Raw genomic sequence first — 23,173 nt, forward strand, 5'->3', positions numbered from 1 at the left:
GATCTTTCTAACTGCAGAACTCATGCATTCTACTACTCCATACCATGACCTGCTAAAAATAATGTGGACAGCGTAACAAAAAAAGGAATAACATAGGGGCTTCTAAAATAGAACTGGGAAGCCATTAAAGAAGCGGTGCTTATGCAGGTACACCACATCTCTACCCACTTGGAATGTAACTTTTGAACGATGCCTCTTGTTATCTTGACCTTCCTTTAAGAAAAATGTTTACTCCCATAAATAAGAACTTTCTGCCTTAGAGATGGCCTCAGCAACCAATCATGTGCAGCAAAGAAGTAACAGTTGTTGCCAGCACCAATCACAAAGTCTTGCAAAACAACCTGTGTGACTTATCTTTTCATCTTTATAACTCCCTGCCTTCTTTGTCTTCTCCCGAGCACATTTTGGGTTTCTGCCTGAATCTGTGTCTCCCCAACTGCAATTCTAATTGCCCAAATAAATATCTGCTATTTAAATTGCAGTGAGGGTCCAGCCTGTGACCTAGGGGTTAAGTTTGGGGTGTTCCACTTCCAGGGCCCAGGTTCAGTTACCAGGCATAGACATATACTACTCCTCCACAGCCATGCTGTGGCAGCAACCCACATACAAAATAGAGGAAGATTGGCACAGATGTTAGCTCAGGGCGAATCTTCCTCAGCAAAAATGAATGAATGAATTAATTAATTAAATTGCAGTGATTCTTTCCTCTGTCCACAGTAACTCTCTCCAGCACCCATAAATCGATCTAATTCTACTCAGGGACGTCTTACCTCTAAGGCAGAGCTAAGGGGAGCCCTGGGAACTCCTCAGTTGTTAAAACCCTGCATCCCCAGCCCAGATCAGAATCACCCGTCTGGAGAGAGAAGCCCAGCTCCCTGGGGCTGAGGGAATCCACGGTCCAAGGCCCAACCTTTATTCTGATGCCTTCAGACGCAGGAGGTGGCCCCTGGAGTCAAGGCCTGGAGACACCCGGTGGATGCGTGTTTGGGATGGTATGCGTCAGACCGCCTCTCGTTGGATTTCCGGGTCCCCGCATTAGGCCCATTCCAATTCTGGGGCTGAGGGTCCGGCACATTAAAATCTACAGTTTTCAAAGACTCAACTGCAGACCCTACTGTACGAAACCCTCCCCCTACGCCCCAACTCCAGCCCATGGAAAGCCGCTCTCCTCCAGCCCCGCACTTCTCCACCGGCCTTGGCCCAGCAGAAGAACGATCCTTGACTGAACACTCACAGTCCACACCCGAGACGCGGCCCCTCCCCGGAGGAAACCCTGGCCATCCCGACACGCGCGGCCTCTAAGCGTCCCGGCCCCAGGGAGACCCAGCGGTTCCATCACCACAGTAACTCCGCAGCGCCCCGCGTCGCGCTTCCGGGCGGGCGGCCGGCGCGCTCCAATGACGTCACGGGGCCACTTTCCGGCCGGTGGCAGAGTCCGACTGAAGTTGTGGGGGCCGGGGGCGCCATGGGGGCCACTGGCGACGCCGAGCAGCCGCGGGGACCCGGCGGGGCAGAGCGGGGCGGCACCGAGCTGGGAGACGCGGGCGCAGCGGGACAGCTGGTTCTCACGGTGAGGGCGCCCCCGGGAAGGCCAGGGCCGGGGCTGGGCTCGGGCCGGGCGGGGCCTCGGGCTCCCGGGACCCCGGCCCGCGGGCGAGAGAACGCGGCGGCTGGTGCTGCCGAGGGGTTGGCGTTTTCGCAGTCGGACGACCTGAATTCAAATTCTGGTACCGCCCCCCTCGCTAGGTGACGTGGGCCGGTCCTGTCAACCCCCCGAGCTCCAGTGTCCTCTTCTATAAAATGGAGATGATCAGTGCCAGCCTCACAAAGTTGTTGTGGGCATGGGATATGAATGCGGGTAGAGCACCCAGCACATATCTGCCAGAATAGGCCCTCGGTAACACTGGTTCCCGTCCTCCAGCCCTTCCTGAAAAGGTGGGGTTGGGACTTTTGAGGCAGGAAACTTTTCCTCGGTTCCTCGTCCCTGGCGGGGCCTTCCAACCACCGCCCTCCCGCCTACCCCACGGTGGGAGAGGTAGGGAAAGCGCCTGAGAAGCAGGGATAAATGGTTTAACATCATATCCACCTCCTACCGCGACCCCAGGGTCACGGGCCTCAGTGACATCTGCTCCCTTGGTCCCCACAGAACCCTTGGAACATAATGATAAAGCACCGGCAGGTGCAGCGAAGGGGCCGCCGCTCACAGATGACAACAAGGTAAGGCTGACCCTGCGTGGGACTTAGCTCTCAGGCACTGGCTTGGATGGCAGCTTTGGGGTCCCCACTGCACAGGGCTGAGAAGAGATCGTCAGCCAGGAGAAAGAGCACTGGACTAGGAGAGAGGAGACTCAGATTCTGTAACTCTATGTGTGACTTTGAGCAAGTCCCTTCCCCCTCTGAACTCCTGTACAAAATGAGGGGGAGAGGTGGATTCAATAATGCTTAAGACTCCTAACACTCGCTGGCTCTAGAGAGGCAGAATAGCATGGAGGTCAAGAAAAAAGTGGGGCTAATAGTAGCATCCATCGCAGGGAAGGGAGAGAGCACAAGATGGGCCTTTGGGATGCTGATTATATTTCTTGACCTGGGTAGAAATTCAATGGCTGTTCATTAAAACTATCTTTTAAGGTGTATAGACTTTTCTGTATAGGTATTATACTTCATGAAACACTGTAAAAATAATACCCATTTCACAGAGTTATCGTGAGAATGAGATAAAGTCATGCATCTATATGGTTTGCACAGAACTTGGGAACATAGCTAGTTTTCAGTAAAAGCTATCTATTATTGTCGCTAGAGGATCCTATGTCAATAATTGGCTAGGCAGAGTAGGAAAGGATGTGTTTGGGACATGCCCCCCTGAATGTGTCTCCTTCCTAAATGCAGTTTCACAGATCCTTCCATCTCCATGGACCTCCTCCGAGCTGTCCTGCAGCCTAGCATCAATGAGGAGATCCAGACTGTCTTCAACAAGTATATGAAGGTGAGAGGGACACAAGGATAGAAAATTAACAGGGAGAAATACTCAGGAGCGGTCTTTTCCTTGCTCTCTCTAGTATATACAGATATCTAAAGTTTTCCAATTCTGAATCCTGAGAACTTTTTTCCCCTCTTTGGGGGCAGTTTGAATACTTCTTTTGCCAAGCCATTGTGAAGATGAAGTGACTGAAGTGTAATGTGCTCAGCACAGCTTGGAACATAGCAACTGTTTTTATTACTTGTTTAATAATATCACTATTATTGTTGTTATTTAAAATTCTTTTCTAGGCCTAGAAATAAACTTCTACATGGCTCTACCTAGTGTCCCATGGATACTTCAAACCCAGCATATTCAGAACTGAACTCTCTTTTTCTTCCTAAACCTCCTCCTCTTGTGTTTGTTTATTCATTCAAAAAAGTATTTACTGAGTGCCTGCCATAATAGCAGACACTGTTCCAGGCACTGGGGGTATAGCGGTAAACAAAATGAACAATGTCCTTGCCCTCTTTAAACGAGTATTACTATGTTAGAGAGTGCCCAAGAGAAGGGAAAGAAAGTGACCAGTGCCTGTTCAGTGGTGAACAGGGTGCTGTTTCATAGATTGTGACTAGGAAAGCCCTCTGATAAGAGGACATTTGAGCAGAAACCTGAATAAAGGAGGAAAGAACAAGCCATGCAGATACCTGGGGGAAGAGCAGTCCAGGCAGAGAGAACAAGGGCCAAGGCCCTGAGGCAGGAGTGTGCTTGGCACATTCAAAGCAACAAAGTGGCATTGTGGCTGGAGCAGACTGAACAAGGAAAATGGCAGGAGAAGTGATCAGAGATGTAACAGGGGCCCAACTCATGCAGAGCATTTGAAGCCATGGTAAGGACTTTGGGTTTTATTATGAGTAAAATAGAGGCTTTTGGAGAGTTTTGAGCAGATCTTAACCTTTTTTTTTAAAGATTGGCACCTGAGCTAACAACCGTTGCCAATCTTCTTCTTTTTCTTTTCTGCTTTTTTCTCCCCAAATCCCCCGAGTACACAGTTGTATATTTTAGTTGTGGGTCCTTCTAGTTGTGGCATGTGGGATGCTGCCTCAGCGTGGCTTGATGAGCAGTGCCTTGTCCACCCCCATGATCCAAACCAGCGAAACCCTGGGCCCCCGTAGCAGAGCGCACAAACTTAACCACTCAGCCATGGGGCCAGCCCCAGATCTTAACACTTTTAAAGGGTTATTCTGACTGTTGTGTAGAGAACAGACTGCAGGAGGACTGTTAGGATGCTTGGGATGACAGTGGCTTGGGTGTTGGTAGTAAAGATGTTGGGGAAAAGTCAGATTCAGTATGTATTTTAAAGGTAGCAAGAAGATTTGCCGATGATTCAGATGGGCAGGACAAAAGAAAAAGAAAAGCAAATGACTCCCAAGTTATTTGCCCGGGGCAACTGTAAAAATTGTATTGCCATTGACTTGATATGAGGAAGACAGGAACAAGCTGGGGAAATCAGGAGCTCAGTTTGGACACGTTAAGTTTGAATGGGACCACCATTCACTTAGAAACCGGAACCAGGGGCTCTGCCTTCTCCTTCATCTTCCATATCCAGTCGTGGAAGCCTGTGCATTCTACTTCACAATCTGTCAAGCGTGCCCTTCTTCTTCCTTGCCTCTGCCTTGGTTCAGGCCTTCATTATTTCTCACCCAGGCTCCCACTAAATCCCTAATTGCTTCTACTCTTTCCCTCTTTCAAGCCACCCTCCATACAGCTGCCGGGACCTCTGAAATGTGAATCCAGCAATGTCTCTTCCCTATTTCAAATCCCTCAGCAACATTCCATTGCCTCCTGGGTAAAATCCAAATTCCTTAACATGGCGTATGTGGGCCACCGTGATCATACCCCAGCCACACACCCCTGTATACTGCGTTGTTCCCACCTCTAATTTTTGCATGTCCCAGAATGCACTATGTAGTCTCATGCCTCCATACCTTTACATATGCAGAAATAGAGGTTAAGCCACTAGGAAAAGGCTAGGTCAGAATTCAGTGCAAGATTGTCTGCCTCCAATGCCCTTTTCTTGTCCCAAAGCTTGTCCCAATAGTGGATACCATGATTCAGGAACTTGCTCTCCTGGAAAAATGCTGGATAAACACAATTTGTGGCTCAGGGCTCCCCTCTTATTTAGTCTGTGAAGATACTTCTTTATCACACTTGTTTTCAGACAAGGTACAAATACGTGATTACATCACAGCTTCAGATAAGTTCACACTCTTGATCAACCTCATCTTTTCACTTTGTTTAACGATGTTCCCAGAGCTCAGCTACCCATTTTCTTAAAAGTGTTTGGGATTATAACTTCTAGATATGGCTGATTTTATCCAAGACAATGTTAATCTTTATTATTTATTTCTGTGATTACTAAATGCATACCCCTTTTTTAAAAAAAAGTTCTAATAATGTAGCTTATAAAATGGATTGATGGATGAATAAAGGGCTGGGTAAATGGATATGTGATAGCAAATATAGCAAAGTGTTCATTATAGACTCTAGGTGGTAGGTGTTAGATATTCATTGAATAATTCTTTCAACTTGTCTGTATGAAAAATTTCATACGAAAATATTGGAAAAAAAGAATACAGATATTCTAAAAAGTGAAAACCAAAAGTTACTAAAACTCACCTCCCAGAGACACCAAACTGTTAACAGTGACTATATAGTCACCCATATTTATTTGTGTATGTGTGTGCACATGCATGTTTAAAAAAATACATAGGATCGGTTTATCCAGACTGTTCTGCAACTCAATTTTTTTCATTTAACAATATATTTTGGTTGTGTTTCTAGATCAGTGCATAGTAGCTCACCCTGATTCTTTTGTAATAGTTTTGGGTTAATCTATTGTATGGTTGTACCGCAATTTAATTAGTTAGTCCCTAGAACATTTGGATTGTTTCCAGTTTTTCTCTGTTACAGACAATGCTACACTGAACATATTAAATGTCTATCTTTGCTCACTTGTGTGAGTATTTCTAGGGGATAAATTCCTAGAGATGGAATTGTGGAATTGGTGGGTAAAAGGGAAAACATACCTTTCTCTTGAGAAAATTTCTCTCCAGAAACGTTTCACCATTTTGCATTTCTGCCAGTAGTGTTTGAGAATGCCTTAGTCACAACCAGACTTCATTCTCAGGTCTAGATGTAGCTTACACTCACCCCTATATGTTCATTGCACTGCCCACCTCACAAGCTGGCTGTAAAGTATCCAACTTATTATTTTAACCAGCTTTCACTTAGCCAATAGTCAATACCAAACACCAGTATTAATCTCCAGTTTTTAGTTTTTTGTTTTAAAGTCAAACTCATCTGATCATTCCATTTAATTTGGCCTGAAAAATTTCCCTCCTAAACTCTTGAAGTCTCCCCTTTCCCCCTGCAATTGGAGCTGCCGGTATCTTAGGTCTGTAGCCAGGCTCACTGCTCCTGTCTCACGGATGGGCAAAGTCAGAATTCAATTAGGACTTCCTACTCTGGATCTTTTCTGGCCTACCCTCACCTGTTCACCTCAGGCACTGGCATTCTTTTTTTCTTCTCAGAAGTAATACATATACATTATAAAAATAGAATATAGATAAGAAAAAAAGAGAAAACAATCATTCATAATACGCCGCTGTTTAATATATGTTCTTACAGTTCTTTTGCCTCTCTGTTTGCTTTTTGCTGAGTTTTATATAAATAGGTTCATACTATGCCAAACTATTTTATAACTTGCTTCCTTCACTTGGCAGTACATCCTGAATACCTTTCACTTCAAAAATATATTCTCCTAGAGGGCGGCCCCGTGGCCGAGTGGTTAAGTTCACGCACTCCACCTCAGTAGCCCACAGTTTCGCTGGTTCGGATCCTGGGCATGGACATGGCACCACTCATCAGGCCACGGTGAGGCGGCGTCCCACATGGCACAGCCAGAGGCACTCACAACTAGAATATACAACTATGTACTGGAGGGCTTTGGGGAGAAGAAGAAGAAGAAAAAAAAGATTGGCAATAGATGTTAGCTCAGGTGCCAATGTAAAAAATATATATATACTCTCCTATACCATTCTTACTATGACTTTTAATATTTGCATATTATTTCATGGTATGGAGATGCTGTAATTTAAGTTATACATGGAGGTTTAGGTTATTCTTTGATTTTGCACTATTTACACATTAACACTGTAATGACCATCCTTTGGGCACCTCCATGATTACCCTCCTCCTTAAGAGTAGAGAAACAGCCTGGCATATGAATCTAAATCTGTCTCATCTCAAAGCCGTGCTCATAATCATGTTTCTCTTCTGTATGAGGATAGGATAAGAGCTTCTCTTTTATATTCAGTTCCCTTCAAGTTGATGCAAATTAGCAGAACTTCTGACCTTGTCCTCTATTGTACTTCTCCCTAGTTCTTCCAGAAGGCAGCACTGAACGTGCGAGACAACATCGGGGAAGAAGTGGACGCAGAGCAGCTGATCCAGGAGGCCTGTCGGAGCTGCCTGGAGCAGGTGAGACCAAAGGGCACAAGAGTTGTAGGCACAGGGTTTAGCCCTCCAAGCCCTGGTAAGAAATGTGATCCCATCATCAGTGGTATTTTGGAGGATGCCCAACAAGCTACTTACATCCAGATAGTTCTTGGAGCTGTTGTTGACAGAAGAGAAGGGAAGTAGCTGCTATATTCCAGGTACTGTGATGGATGCTGTCACATGCGTTAGGTCATTTACATCTCAGAAGAAACCCTGTACAGAAGGCGTGTTTTAATCCCTAGTTTACAGATGAAGAAATTGTGGCTTAGAACAAGGCTGAGTTAGAATAGCTAAGGTCTGTCTCACCTCTGCAAGTGCTTCTGACTTGATGCCCAAGTAGTCACAGCCTCTTTTGGTATCATGGGGACTATTACCCTTTCTACTTTTCTTCCTCTCAAGATGTGGTCAGGAGGCATGACATCGGGTCTATAAATGGCTACATTCCCAAAATGGTAGTGAACCTGTTTGCATATGTCAGCTGCTGTTATTAATAGGAATTGTCAGCATTACTCAGGTTCTGTGCTTGACTGTGAAACCATTAGCTGTCAGAGATGGAAATTTCTTCATAGTCAGAGCCACAGTGCTGGTTTGACTTCAGTCATATGGAGGCAATTATTGGGAGATGAAAGAGTATCATCTTCTGGGCGGCTGGCTGGCTAGCTACTCGGGACAGCCTCAGGAAAGAGCAAGACCAAGCCTGGACCTCAGCTTTGAAAGGGCAGAACTCCATCCTCTTGGTGCAGTGAAAGCCAGTCTGGTTCTGATAGACTGTTAAATTTAAGCTAACCAAATTCGTAAGAGACCAATTCATTAATTCACTCTGGGACTGTAGAATGTGGTAATCAGTTGTAACATTTGCTGATAATAAAACATGGCAGTTTGCTAAAAATATTCTTATAAGTTTGAACTGAATCAAAATTAAATTGATAAAACCTTCACTCTCGCTTACATCCCAAAATGCTTTCTTGAGTTTTTTTTAATCTCTTCAACTAATATGTATTGAGAGCCTACTATGTGCCTAGTCCTGTGCCAGGATGGACATAGTCCTTACCCCCCAAGCCCTGACATTACTCCAGTAGTCATGCAGTATAACTGCAAACCGTTAGAAGGGCTGTAAGCATAACAGGCGAAGAGAGAGTACACTAGAGGGTACAGAGCCCATGGGCAAAAGGGAGCGGGAGTATGTCTCAGGGACAGAAAGAAGCTAATGTGGCTGGTTTTCAGAGGGTGGAGAGAGAATGATTCTTGAGGAGGCCGGAGAGGTAGGCAGAGACCAGATCAAGCAGAAGACGGCCAGCCAAATTATAGATGCAGAGTTTTAAGCAGAAGAACTGCCTAATGAGATTTGCATTTTGAAAGATCACTGTGGCCATCATGAGGAGCCTGGTTTGGGAATGTACCAAGGAGATTGGAAGGGAAATTTATGAGACTATTCAGGAGTCCCAGTGAAAGATAAAGATGAAGATAAAGTTGAGTGCATTGGGCATAACCTGTACTCCATGGATGGTTATACCACCTTTCCAGTCTCCTGAATCCCCATGTCTACCTCGCAGATTCACCCTTTCCAGGATGGATGTAAGTGGGAAGCCAGAGTAGGGAACCAAAGGGTCTGTGGTCAGAGCACATAGAATCAGAGCACAGGAAGGCCCAGAGAGTTTCATCCTCATCCAACTTGAAACCAGACGAATCAAGAAACTTTGAGCAAGTCTTTTAACCTTTCTGACCTTCAAACTCATCTCTAAAATTGAAAATAAGACACTCCCCACCGCCAGTGGTTTGCTGTGAGGATTGAATGGGATAATAGACAAGAACTACCACGTAGCGTGAGTACACACAGGACAGAACATACTAAATATTAAATTCTTGGTAGTTATATTCACAATTATAACACATATTGCTGCCTCACAACAGAGCCTCGCTTTCAGGTGGCCAGGATACTTGGAAGCTCTTTAGGGTCCCTGTGTCTAAACTGCATGAACTTCCTGTTGCATTAAAAGATTGTGCAGACTGGACGTGTTACAGTTAGACTAGGTATTTTTCTTGGTTTGGATTGGGTTAACACTTGGCTTGCTTGTTTTCTCTTCTGATACCACATCTTGACCATCTCAGTTGTGTTCTCTCATCGCCTTAGCTACCCCTTTACAGGTGTTTCTTAGGGAGAAACGGCTGATCTTGTCTACGGCACGTTGCCTTGGATTGTTTGTTTGTTTGATTGTGTTTTGCAGAGTAGTTGTTTTTAGTTGTCCTTTTTATTTGTGCAAGTAATATACATTCATTAAAAAAAATTTGGCATGGTGGTTAAGAATGCAAGTTTTCTCTTGATTTATACTGCCCAGATGTGAGTCCTGTCTTTACCACAGACTAGCTATGTGACCTTCAGCAAGTTATCTCACATTCCTAAACCTCAGTTTTCTCATCTGCAAAATGGGGACCAAGGTTCTACCTCATAGGATTGTTGTGGGGATTAAATGTGGCAATACTCTTAGAGGATTTAGACCAGTAACAGTGACTCAGTAAGTGTTACCTGCTGCTAATGTTATATTAAAATCAGAAAATATACATTGTAAGGCAGAAAGTTAAAATTTCTCATCTCACTACCAACAATAACTCTTATTAATATTTTGATGTGTTTCCTTCTTTTCCCTATGCATGTTTCTACACGTGTGTGTTCATTCACTGGGAATACAGTGGGGAGCCAAAACAGACGCCCCTGGAACCCACAATCCCCTTCAGCTGCCACAGTGTTTCTCTGTTCCCTTTTACAGCTAGACGTTGGAAAAAGTGGTCATCACTGGCTCCACTTGGTCGCCTCCCATTCTTTTATCCGCTTTGTTTTGGCTTCAGTCCCCACCACTTCATTGGAACCCCTCTTATATCAGGGTCACCAGTAACCTCCGTGTTGTCAAGTCCTGCGGACCCTACCTGTCCTCAGCTTACTCACTTCTTGCTGGCACTTGTTGCAGTGGATCGTTCCGTGTTCCTTGTAACCCTCCTCTCTTGGCTCCAGTGCCTTGACTGTTGGTGCATCCAGACTTCAGTCCTCAGACGCCTTCTCTTCCAGGGCTTGCTCTCATCCTAGGTGACTTCATCTAGTCCTGTGGCTTTGAAGCCAATTTAACTGCTGATGATTCCCACATGTGTATCTGAGCCCTGAGCTACTTCCACTCTTGCCTTCCGCCAGTGCCTTCTCACAGCAGCCAGACCCATCTTTTTAAAGAGGAATCAGACTGTGTCACTCTCCTCTTTAAAACCCTTCAGGTACTTCACATTGCAGACAGAGCAAAACCCTGATGCATTACCATGACCCACAGAGCCCTGCCTGACCTGGCTCCTGCCTATTTCTTTAACTTCATCTCATCACACCTCATACTTGTTAACCACATTCAGTGCATGCTGGAATCCTTTCTGCTTCTCCACACACCAAGCTTAGGGCTTTTGCACTTGCTGTTCTCACTGCCTAGCATGCTCTACCCTTAACTCCTTACATAGCTGGCTCCTCTTTTTCTTCAGACTTAGCTTAAATATGATGTCATCAGAGAGGCCTTCCCTGGCCACTCCATCTAAAGTTGCCCTCTCATCTCACTCCCTTTCCCACCTCCAGTTAATGTCTATCACCTTACTTGTTTATTTCTACCATTTATTTCAATCTGAAGTTATTAATAGTTTATTTGTTTATTTTCTGCCTCCCTCCCACCTCTACCTCTGCTGAAATCTTTTTTTATAAGATTTGAGCCCTATCTTGTTCACTGCTGTATTCCTAGCCCTAGAATATGATTCTTACTATGTGTGCACTTTTTGTCGAATGATCAAGTGAATGAATGAACAAACAAATGAACACAAATAAATAGCAAATGAACACACAGGTTCCTGCTCTCACAGAACTTACAGCCTCATCAGGCATACAGATAGAGTTAAATTACCTCACAGACATGTGCATAATTACACATTGCACTGGTGCGCTCTTCACTGAGAAGACAGCATTTGGAGGAGAAGACCATGAGTTCAGTTTTGGGCTTAGCAAATTGAGGTATCCACGCATAGTCATGGGCAGACTGTTTGTTATATAAATCTGGAGGTCAAAGGAGAGGGTACACCTGAAGATAAAAATTATGGAGTCATCAGTTTATTAATGTTAACTGAAGCTATGAGCATAGATGAGTGCAGATAGAATATCTAATGAAAGAGAACAGAATGAAGAGAACCAGACTGAGGGGGGTGAACCAGCAAACAAGGCTAATAAAGAGCGGCCAAAGAAGTAGGAGGGAAGCCAGAGAAGTGTGGCCACGGGAGCCAGTAGAAAAGAGTGTTTCCAGAGAGAGGGAGTGCCCAGGGCTGTCACATGCTGCTCCAAGAAGCCACCTCTGCATGGCCTCCAGGGCCCCTGCCAACCTCACCACGCTCCTCACTCACCTCTCTCCTGTGCCCATGACTTGCTAGGCCGCCTTTTTCTTCTTCAAATGAGTCAAGTCTGTTCCCACTTTCGGGCTTTTGCGCTCCTCCTGAAACATGCTTCTCCGCAGCTTTTTCTTCACAGCGCCGCTCGGAGGCTGTCTCAGCAAGGCCTTCCCTGACCACCTGCGTAAAGGGGCCCTCTGGCGATTCTCTCTCACATCTACCTGGGGTTTTTTTTCCTTCAGAGCATGTGTCATGATCCAAAATTACCTTGTTTATATGTTTATTTATTTGCTGCTTATCCAGCTTGCCCACAAAATAAAAACTCCACCAGAGCAGCAGCCTTGCTTGTGCTGTTTACTGCTGTGTCCCCAGCACTTACATGGTAGGTACTTGATATTAAATGAAAAACAGCAGCCTACTGAGCCATATGTATTATTTTAATGCATTTAGTTAGGAAAAATATATAGTGTATGTGTACATGGAAAAGTAATGAAGAATTCACATTGAAATATTGACAGTCTTCTGTGGGTCCTGAGATTGCAGGTTTGATTTTTATTTCGCTTGTTTACATTTTCTAATTTTTCAACAATTATTAATTATTCGAGTTTTTAAAAAAACAGATATCTATATGCGTATCTTGGGGTGCCTTTGTACTGACCATGAAAAGGTTTTAAGCCAGTTTGGAGTTGTGTTTATAAAAATGGTGGCAGAGAGGCTTACCCACCAAAATAGTGACTGTTAACACTTGGTCTTTTCTTTTCAGGCTAAACTGCTGTTTTCAGATGGAGAAAAAGTAATACCCAGATTGACCCATGAGCTTCCAGGGATAAAGGTCAGAGTCACTGTGTCCTGGGGTATTGGAGGGGGAGACCAATCAAGCCGGGAGGCATGTGAACTCTGTGGGCTCAGGGAAGTCTCACATACCATCCATTTGTAGGACCAGGTCCAAATAGGAGGGCTTCTGAGGCCTGGCTCAGGGAGGGGCTGGAAGGGGCAGTCCCAGGGCTCTGTCTTCTGCAACCCCAGGGGACCTGCAGCTCCTAGTTACTGGCCTTCCTCTGACTCTTTGCCCTTCTCCTCCAGCGTGGCCGGCAGACAGAAGAGGAATGTGCCCATCGAGGAAGCCCCATTCCCAAAAAGGTAAGCCATCTCCTTGTTTTCTGTCTGGGAAAAGGCACTGCAGCTCCAGCAAAGATAGTAGGCTTCATCAATGCACTTTTGAGCCTTTCTAGCTGAGAGGCAGGAACCCTGGAAACAGTCACTCTCCCTGTTCACTCTCAAGCATCATTTGGTCTCTTTGGAAAACCGTCTCCACCAAGGGACCCTGGACCTGCCAGTGGGATGGGGTGGGGTGGGGCTTCTCACAGGGTCAGGCCTCTGACAGCTGTTCTTTGTGGCAGAGGAAGGGACGGCCTCCTGGACACGTCCTGTCAAATGACCGGGCAGCCGCCGGCATGGTGTGAGTAGGGGCCAGCAAAGCCAAAGGGAGGAGCAGGGAGGGTGTGGGCCTGGAGGAAAAGAGGCCCGAGTTCTGTGCCTGGTGAAATCAGATCCATCTGTTTAAGTCACCATGGAGGAGGGGTGCCCTGGTTTGAGGGGTGGGGAAAGAAGGCAGCGAGGGGGAGATTGGTTTAGCCTGTTTTTGCCCCAGAACAGTTCAGCCCAGCTTGATTAAACACCAGAGGTTTTTTATTGTTAATACAGTATATATTGAATGTTTATAATGTGCCATAACTGGTCTAAACACCTTACATACTTTACCTTTTAATCCTTACAGCCACCCTCTAATGAAGATAGAATTAATTTTGCAGATAAGGAAACAGACTCACAGAATTATTTGCCCAAGGTCATACAGCTAATAAGAGGCAGAACTCTACTACGTTGCCTCCAGGGTAGTCACTTTCAAAGATTTTTAAAGCAACAGAATCTTTTTTCAAACAAAACTTTACATGGGAGCCCAATATATACAGCAGATAAACCAAACTGGTCTGGTTAAGAGGGATGGGGGTAGTTTGAAACCACTGGCTCAGGAATGGAATAGTATTAATCATCATACCTTAGATTTGTCTCCTGCATGGAGTAAGGTCACTCCACAGAACACAGGCTAGGTAGGGCAGATGCTGCTGTTTACTCCTTTTGACAGATGAGAAAGCTACAACTCAGAGAGGTTCCTGGACTTGCCCACGTGGCTAGGTAATATCAGAGCCAGTCCTAAAATGGCTCCTAGTCCAGTGCTTTTTTTCTTTGTACCTAATGGGTTGCCAGGAAGAAGTACGCCCAGGGCTAAAGTGAGAGCCTATGAGGAGCTCCCACCATCACCAGCAAGCTTTCTTCCACTCCTAGGCCCAACCTTGGAGAATTCACCTTTCTTCTTTCCTTCCAATCAGATGGAAACCAAAATCCTGTGAACCAATTCGCCGAGAAGGCCCTAAGGTATGATTTTGTGAGCAGGGCAGTAACCACTGTCCCAGGGAGCCTCAGTCAAGGCTCTGGGGTCTGCCAGGAGGGGAAGGGGCTGGGGTGGTAAACGATGTGGGCATGCCATTCCAGAGCCATCTTTCCGCTTCCCCTATGCCCCAGCCCCCAACCCCTCACTGGCCTCCCAGAAGGATCCCAAGTAGGGACTGGAATTAGGGGCAAAATGAAGAGAGGGCTTGAGTCTTTGCTGAAGTCTTCTCCCTGTAAAAGTTAGTGGTCACTAATACTTATTCAGTACTTAATAAGTAACAGGCACTGCCCTAAATCTTTTGTATGGATTATCTCATTTAATCTTTATAACAACCTTATGAGAAAGATTCTGTTACTCTTCTGTAGTTGAGGAGATTTCTTTCCTACCAACTGCCTTGTGGACAGAAATTATCTTATTTTATGTAGGTATCTTATACACTTAATACACTTGAGGATGCTAAAGCTTAGAGAGTTGCCCAAAGTCACATACCTAGTAAGCGGTAGAGCCAAGTCTCAAACCCAAGGTCTGTTGACAGCAGAGTCTGTGCATTATCCTCTATTGCCTCTAAAACAGTTGTTTGTAAGCTCTTTTAGCAATAGAGTCCTTTCTTCAAATAAAATCATATATGGAAGCCCAGTAAGGTTGGTAAAAGCTCCACGGTCCTGTTTGAGGCTGTGTCCAGTAGAAATGGTCCACCTTTTGCCTTACTGGCCCTCTCTGCTTTCTCGCTGGTGACCACACCTTTCTTCTTAAACTCTGCTCCCTTAGAGTGGGTCATCCTGCATTCTCCTGGATCTCTCTGTTCCCCTCCAAACATCCCATCTGTCTCTTTTATAAGTTCTTCCTCAGCAGTGACCCATGTAAGTGGCTATTCCCCAGAATTCTCTCCTGGCCCACTTCTCCACCTAAAGTTTCTCTCTGGATCATCTAAATCATCCCATCTTGTGGTTTCAGGGACCAGTAGGTGCTAAAGTTCCCATACCTCTTTGTTCACTCCCACACCTCCTTCTAGTTTAAAACTTGTATATCCTACTGTCTGCTAGACCTCTCTGCCTGGAATTTTCATAGTATTTCAAACTCAACATATCCAAAATTGAAATCACAATCTTTCCTCATCGACCTTCTTTTACATTCTCTACTTCAGTCATCTTTGCGTCTTCCTTTCCTTCCCCTGTCTACATCCAGTGAAATCCTGGAATGATTCTACCTCCTAAATATATCAGAGTTCCTATTCCTCTTCTTCATCCTTACTGCTATACTAGCTCAGACCCTCATCTTCTCTCAAAAATGCTTTATTCCAGCAACTTCTAAACTGCTCTCCCTGTCTGTAATCTTGCCACTTCAAATCCATTAGCCACATTGCGGAAGAGTGGGCTATCTTTAAAGCAAATATAGCAGGGCCAGCCTGGTGGCATAGTGGTTAAGTTCGTGCACTACACTCCAGCAGCCCAGGGTTCACAGGTTTGGATCCAGAGTGCGGACCTAGCACGACTCGTCAAGCCTTGCTGTGGCAGCATTCCACATAAAATAGAGGAAGATTGGCACAGATGTTAGCTCAGCAACAATCTTCCTCAAGCAAAAAGAGGAAGATTAGCAAGAGATGTTAGCTCAGGGCCAATCTTCCTCACAGAAGGAAAAAAAAAAAGCAAATCTGGTTCTCCCTATTTAGAGGCCCTCAATGACTCCCCATGGCCTACAGAATAAATAAAATGCAAACCCCAAAATGAAGTGTACTAGGGCCTCCAGCCCCTTTCTGCTTCTCTCTCCAGCCTCGTTAGTGCCACTCCCTAATGTGTGCTGTTTCCTTTCGCAACACAGAATTGCTTGTAGTTTCTCCAACATGCCAAGCCAGTGCTCACCTGCCTTTGTTCACACAACCCTTCCTCTTTGCCTCTACCCTGTCTCACTTGTGCTCACCCTTTCAGAATTAACTTGGGAATTACCTCTACAAGGAAGCCTTCCTTTGGCACCTTGCACACCCCCACCCATCTGTGTCATTGCCCATCTCATGATGGTATAATTATCTGTACCTACATCTATGGCCCCCTAGAGAACAGAGACTGTGTCTTGTTCATCTCTTTATCCCCAGTATCTAGGGCCTAGCATACTGTAAGCACTCAGTCTGTTGAGTCAACTGTTTGTTGAATAATGGACGAAAGTGGTGGTAGGAGAGGGCAGGGGAAGGAGTGTTTTCTGTCTGCCCACGAGATAAACCTCACCCTCACCAGCCTCTCTATTTTTTGCGTAGTGGGACCCAGCTCGGCTGAATGAATCTACCACCTTCGTATTGGGATCTCGAGCCAACAAGTAAGTCTCAGAGCTTTGGTGCTGAAGACGGGGAAGCTTAGGGGTCTACCACTAGCGCTGCAACTGCTGGAGTCCTTACCACTATCTGTTACTTTTCAGGGCCCTGGGAATGGGGGGCACCAGAGGGAGAATCTACATTAAGCACCCGCACCTCTTTAAGGTAGGTGAGTGCCAGGAGTTAGGCAGGCCGTTGTAGTGGGAGTAGATGGCACTGGGACTCCAGATGGCACAGAGAAGCTTGGAACAAACACTGATCTGGGCGTCAGGACATCTGGGTTCTAGTTGTCTCTCTGCCATTAACCTTTACCTTTTGTAATTTACTCAATACCTCTGTGCCTCAATAATAATAGGAGCTTTCCTTATGTGTTTATTGTATACCAAACACGTTTTTAAGTGCTACATTGAATTATCTCATGGAAATGTCCTTTAAGATAGCTATTGTTACCCTTTTACAAGGTAAAAAAAAAAAAATATTGAGAAAGGCTTTGACTTGCCCAAAGTTACTTAGCTAATAAGTAGTGAATTAAGATTCAAATCCAGCTCTGTCTTCAGCAAAGCCTGAGCTCTGAACCACGACCTTATTCAGTTATCTAAAAGAGACTGAAGCAAGGCAGAGGTTCTGATCCTTTTCAAAGAGGGGACTCCTCTCCTGAGAGCAGCTGTGCTTTGGTCTCCACTGTTTGAGAAAACAAGATGGGCGGGTGGTCATGAATTTACTCACTCTCTTAAATGAATTTGTATTTTATCAGTCACAAAAGCATCCAAATATTTTAGAAAAATAGTAGCGCATGTATGTTCAAGATATGTTTTTTTGCCCTTGTATATAAAGTCTGGGGCCCCTTGCCAAAACTGCACAGACCCTTTGGGGTCCCAGAATCATGGGCTCTGTCTACTACATTCTGTGCAAGTTCAAGTTCTTTGAAGGGCAGACCTGCTTCCTCTACTTTTTCAGTTTTATATTCTGAGATTCCCAACACCTAGACAATTTCACTACTTGCTACTTCATTTTTCTCTCTCAGTGTCTTCATTCTCGCTGTTCCCTCTACCTGGATGGCCTTCCTCCCTCACCCTTGTCTCTGCCTGACTGTTCTTTAAGATCCACATCCTCCAAGAGCCGTGCTCGCATCACGCCCCCATTGGATGTGCTCTTGGACCGACTTTGACTTCCTTTTGCACAATGGTTAAGGCTACAGTTTCAGTCCTGGTTCCATTACTGATTAGCTGCGTGACCTTGGGCAAGTGGCTCCATATTTCTGAGCCTGTTTTGTCACCTATAAAATGGAGGTGATACAGACCGACCTCTTAGGGTTGGTAGAATTAGGAGAGAGCAGTGAAGCACGCAGCACGATGCCTGGCACGTGGCACAGTCTCGGTAAACATTCATCACTGTTACCAGCAGACTTTCCCAATTCTAGACCCACTGTTTGTAACAAACCCCCACCGGGCACTCCCATTACTGCCAGATATTATCTCTCATTTTAATCTTTCCAGTCTAATAAGTGGAGGGAAAATGTTTTTGTTGTTTTACTTTGCTTTTAACTCGCTATTAGTGAGGATAAGCATCTTTGCATTCATTCAGAATCTAGTTGTATTTCTTCTATAAACTGCCTATTATATCTTTTGCGCATTTTTCTGTCCTTCAAACAGTATTGTTCACATTTTTCCTTTCCTTTTTAATTTTTTTAATTATGGAAATAATATATAAACCCATTCTTGTAAAACAAAATTCAAACAATACACAAAAGCTAATAGGGAGCAAAACACAAAGTTCCCCTTCACTCTTGACCCTGACTCTCCTCCCCTAGAGGTCGCCAACGACAACAGCGGCGGCATCCTTCAGTCCCCTCCCTATGCACTTGTGTGTCCATCCTTGTCCTTTAGTGATATTTTATGTTACTGAGATCATGCTATCCGTACTGTTCTCTGATTTTATTTTTTCCACCCAAACTTCATTCATTCATTAAACAGTTATTGAGTGGTGAGCATCCTCAGAGTGCTAGAGGTAAAGGAGACACACAAACTCCTCGTCCTCGTGGATCTGGCTTCTGCTGAGGGCAAGCTGTGACCGCCGGGCCAAATCCAACCTGCAGCCTGTTTTTGTCCAACTCGGGGTTTTTACATTTTTAAAGGGTGATGTAAAAAAAGAAAGGAAGAAAAATAGGTGACAGAGATGTGTGTGGCTGGCAAAGCCTAAAATATTTACTAACTGGCCCTTCACAGAAAAAGTGTGCTGACCACTATAAATCTAGTAGAAACATCCTAGAGATTTGTCCATGGCATGGAATTAAGTCTCCCTCATCTTATGTTTAATAGCTGTATAGAATTCATAGAATAGATATTCCATAATTTATTTCATTGCTCCCCTATTAATGGAGATTTAAGTTATTTCCAACAGTTTTGCTATTATAAACACTGCTGCACCAAACATTCTTGTGTGGGTGATTCTGAAGGATAAATTCCTGGAAATGGGATTGCTGGATCAGAAAGTGCACAGTGGGCCGGCCTGGTGGTGCAGCGGTTAATTGTGCACGTTCCGCTTTGGTGGCCAGCAGTCCACCGGTTCAGATCCCAGGTGCAGACATGGCACTGCTCATCAAGCCATGCTGTGGCAGGCATCCCACATATAAAGTAGAGGAAGATGGGCACGGATGTTAGCTCAGGACCAGTCTTCCTCAGCAAAAAGAAGAGGATTGGCAGACGTTAGCTCAGGATTGAGCTTCCTCAAAAGAAAAAAAGAAAGTGCACACTTTTAAATTTTGACTAATACTTGTATTACTTGGGAAGTGAAATGATGATTTAAATACAAAGGGTAGTAACCATATAGCCCAGATTTCCCAGCTTGGCCTATTTTATAAAACCTGCCTTTATTAAGCACTTACTGCGGCCGACCCCCTGGCCGAGTGGTTAAAGTTCACGCGCTCTGCTTTGGCGGCCCAGGGTTTCGCCAGTTCCAATCCTGGGCACAGATATGGCACTGCTCATCTGGCCATGCTGAGGCAGCGTCCCACATGCCACAACTAGAAGGACCCACAACTAAAATACACAACTATGTACCAGGGGGGCTTGGGGAGAAAAAGCAGGAAAAAAAAAAAAAAGAAGATTGGCAATAGTTGTTAGCTCAGGTGCCAATCTTTAAGAAAAAAGGGCACTTACTATGTGTCGGATACTATATTTAGCATTTTTTAAGCACTATCTCATTTATTTTTAACAATAACCCTATAAGATAAGCGTTAGTACTCTGTGTTTTACAATTGAAGAAACTGAGTCTCAAGGAAATTATTGCCCAGGTTTACACCATCAGTAAGTGGCAGAAACCAGAATTTAAACCTTGTTTGTCTAATTCCAAAGCCATGGTCTTAACTGTGATGCTGTTCTGTCTCCCCCAGGATCATGAAGTGTCCTGATTTTTGTTTTAGAAAATACAGTCACCATAATAGTCACATGTGTTGTAAGCTATCTCAGATCATTTTTTCAAAGAGAAGTAGAGCTCTAAAATAATAGTCGCCAGTCTGACCAGTTGCCAGAGATGCTGTGTTTGCAGAAAGGAAGGGAGTGGGGATTAGAAGTGTGCTAAACCTATGGGAATTAGGTCCCATAACCTGGCCTCCTGGGCTCAGCTCCGCTTGCTCTGAAGAGGTTGGTGAGCCCTGTACAGCCACCAGGCTAGGCCAAGGTCTTGTTGGTCAGAATTGCTCAAGGTTCAAGAGTATGCTCTGGGACCAAATGAGAAAAGCCCCTCACACCAGGCTAATGTCTCCCCCCTGTGACTTCATCCCTCACAGTATGCAGCTGACCCGCAGGACAAGCACTGGCTGGCTGAGCAGCATCACATGCGGGCAACAGGGGGGAAGATGGTAAGCATTGTTTGCATGTGCCACTGCCAAAGACCCACCCAGCCCAGCGACCAGGGTCCTGGCTATTGGGGGCAGCTTACCTCCAAATCTGGGAGGCTCCCAAAGCCTGATGAGTGCGGAAAGGGCGACTTGTAAGGTTAGAGAGGGCCCATCTCCCCATGCTGAAGGGCAGACTGTAATCCCTAGATCCCCTTCCCTGTCCCTAGGTCTGCCGCACAGCGCCCCCTCCTCCTGCCACGTCATCCCTCATATTTAGATTATATTACCTGTGCATGAGAATGGCAGGTACAAGACACACTTGACACTACTTTTCCCTCAGGTGCCATTGACAGATTTCACTCATCGATCAAAACGTGAGGCACAGCTATAGAATCTTTTCTCAACGCAGTACTCAGGCAGCACCCCTTGTCAGTAGGAGTTAATACATGCAATGAAACTTGTCTGCTACATTTGGCAGCCCCTTCCAGAGACACCCCTACTTAAGGAGCTCTCAGCTCACATCAATCAACAACCCTAGGAAAATCGTAGTTGCATGTGGAGGGCTTTGTCCATCACATGCAATGTCCCCCACCTGAGGACTCAACTTAGTCCCACCCCTGGGACTATTAGAATTCAATGGCTTTGCAAACCAGTATGCCATCTCCTTTCTGGCAATGAAAGCTATCTCTTATTTTACTACTCTACTTATGCCTACACTCTGTTTCAAAAAAGATTTCAGGGAGCTTACCAGTGATACAGAAAATACAATGTAATGTAAATAAGAAAAAGGGAAAAAAAGGAAAGACAGTAACTAATATTAAGCCACGAACAAGACAGGTTTTAAAAAGGCGTTTTTATAATTGCTGACCTGGGAGACAAGTGCCCTTCTGTGCATAAATTTCAGCTCCAGGACCCTCTCAAGGACACCTGATCTATTACATAGTTCACAACGCCTATAAGGTGAAGGCAGACAAATTACTCAAGGGACACACAATTACTCCTGCCCCTGAAACTAGAAAGAAATGTCTCCCACAGAAGACTTTCTCATGTGATGCACAACATCCCTTGTATGATAACCTCACGAGAGGGCTCCCTCCCACTGCAGAGCGTGGCATTGTGCCAAAGCAGTTCTGCAGGCCCCAGGACGACACAGCCTAGTCAGTAGACAGCAGTGCAGTTTATCATGTTTTCCATTTTGCCATGAAGTTCAAAACCAAATTATCTTAGTTCCTAGAGTTAACATATGCCTTCCTCCTCCTGATCTCCTGTTTCCATATATATTTTGCTAGCTCTCTTGCCATTTCATTTTAAGCCACTTCAGGGTACTTTTTTAGAAGAGGAAGAGGCTGTAAAAAATTTAGTCACCAGTCCCCACTCCTCCACCCATTAAGTTTTCTATTTGAGTGAAAGATTATTGCAAGGAATAATTTCCCAATCTCTCTACTTACTCTCCCCTTGCTACGCCCCGCTCCCTTCCAGCCCTTACATTAAGCAGATGTGTAATAAACTGTTAAGTTGGACTGAAATGAATCACAGGCAATGACTCCTTTCCTTTGCTCCTGCCCCAGGCCTACCTCCTCATTGAGGAGGACATCCGGGACCTCGCTGCCAGTGATGACTACAGGTAAAACTAGTGGTCTGTCCCCTACCCTCCCCCTGCCTCACAGTAGCTCCTGGGATGAGTCTGGGCCTATATCTGCCCTGCGTCAACTTTCTTCCTCATTTCTGTTCCAGAGGATGTTTGGACCTAAAGTTAGAGGAGCTGAAATCCTTTGTCCTACCCTCCTGGATGGTTGAGAAGATGCGAAAGTACATGGAGACACTACGGACGGAAAATGATCATCGTGCTGTTGAAGCACCTCCACAGACCTGAAGCCCGGTCCCCTGGCTACACTTGGCAGCCCCCCTCCAAAGCCCTCTTACCCACGTGGCTGAGGCCACCGCTGGGATGGATCTCAGCAGCATTAAGCTGTGCCTGGGCTAGTTTGTAGTGACTCACTGCAGAGCACCCCCAGACTGGCATGTGGTTCTATATTTGTAAAGTTATTGGGATAAGAAGCAATTAAACAGTTTGTAATAAACACAGATGGTGAGCCTGCTGTGCAATCTGCCTTGCAGGGGCTGACAAAACATCAAGAGCTCTAGAAGAGGTGAGGTATAGGAAAAAAGGACCATGTACCCCTCCCCAATTCCAGGGTAGACCCAGGAAAGCCCCTCTGCCCCATGCGTATCTGCTTTATGAGACAAGACGAGGAACACCATGTACCTTGCCAACGTTCCCTGTCCCGCTTTCTCATTTCCTCACCCAACTAAGGTATGGAAGCAGCAGAATGTGATCGCTAGCACCATGCGAAGTGGATGACAGAACCATATGAAAAATGCAGAGTGGCTTTTATTACCTCTATTTTACAGGTTAAAACACTAAATGATGTGCCCAAGGTCACAGCAGACCGTTGGAGAGGCAGCACGTGGAGCTGTTTTCCAGTAGGGGGTCTCCTGCTCTGGCCATCAGCCTCTAGTTTTTCCCCTCGCGTGAATTTTCAGACACTTAGGGCCCCAAGAAAGATGCCCAGGATATAACAGGGGGAGGACCAGAGGTTTCCTCTCTGAGGGAAGAGTACCAGTGCTGGGCGATTCCCCTTGGAGTAGGGATCCTGTCTGGGCGTGCCTTGT

The 23,173-nt window shown here is 45.4% G+C and overlaps 1 protein-coding gene and 1 long non-coding RNA gene across 2 annotated transcripts; one reads left to right on the forward strand and one right to left on the reverse strand.

Annotated features, from left to right (window-relative positions):
- Positions 1–1,387: 1,387 nt before the first annotated feature.
- DNTTIP1 (deoxynucleotidyltransferase terminal interacting protein 1) lies at positions 1,388–22,585 on the forward strand. Its single transcript, XM_001503312.6, has 13 exons — positions 1,388–1,570; positions 2,147–2,217; positions 2,887–2,983; positions 7,400–7,498; positions 12,675–12,743; positions 12,995–13,051; positions 13,312–13,370; positions 14,299–14,344; positions 16,609–16,667; positions 16,767–16,827; positions 20,450–20,521; positions 22,069–22,124; positions 22,235–22,585. Exons 1-13 carry the CDS (start codon positions 1,466–1,468, stop codon positions 22,371–22,373), a joined length of 990 nt encoding a protein of 329 aa, XP_001503362.2. The 5' UTR covers positions 1,388–1,465; the 3' UTR covers positions 22,374–22,585.
- LOC102149691 (uncharacterized) lies at positions 11,437–14,067 on the reverse strand. The gene is made up of 3 exons (XR_289274.3): positions 13,968–14,067; positions 11,927–12,091; positions 11,437–11,610 (listed from the first exon to the last, which is right to left on the reverse strand). It is a non-coding gene; the product is annotated as an uncharacterized lncRNA (long non-coding RNA).
- Positions 22,586–23,173: the final 588 nt, after the last annotated feature.

Source organism: Equus caballus, chromosome 22 (genome assembly GCF_041296265.1).
Source record: "Equus caballus isolate H_3958 breed thoroughbred chromosome 22, TB-T2T, whole genome shotgun sequence".
Taxonomy (NCBI): Eukaryota; Metazoa; Chordata; class Mammalia; order Perissodactyla; family Equidae; genus Equus; species Equus caballus.

Excerpts from the sequence above, each read along its gene's own strand:
- DNTTIP1 (XM_001503312.6), top strand. The coding sequence starts at position 1,466 with ATGGGGGCCACTGGCGACGCCGAGCAGCCGCGGGGACCCGGCGGGGCA. Across the intron at positions 2,218-2,886 it reads CGCTCACAGATGACAACAAG|TTTCACAGATCCTTCCATCT; the intron begins GTAAGGCTGACC and ends TCCTAAATGCAG. Across the intron at positions 20,522-22,068 it reads GGGCAACAGGGGGGAAGATG|GCCTACCTCCTCATTGAGGA; the intron begins GTAAGCATTGTT and ends CTCCTGCCCCAG.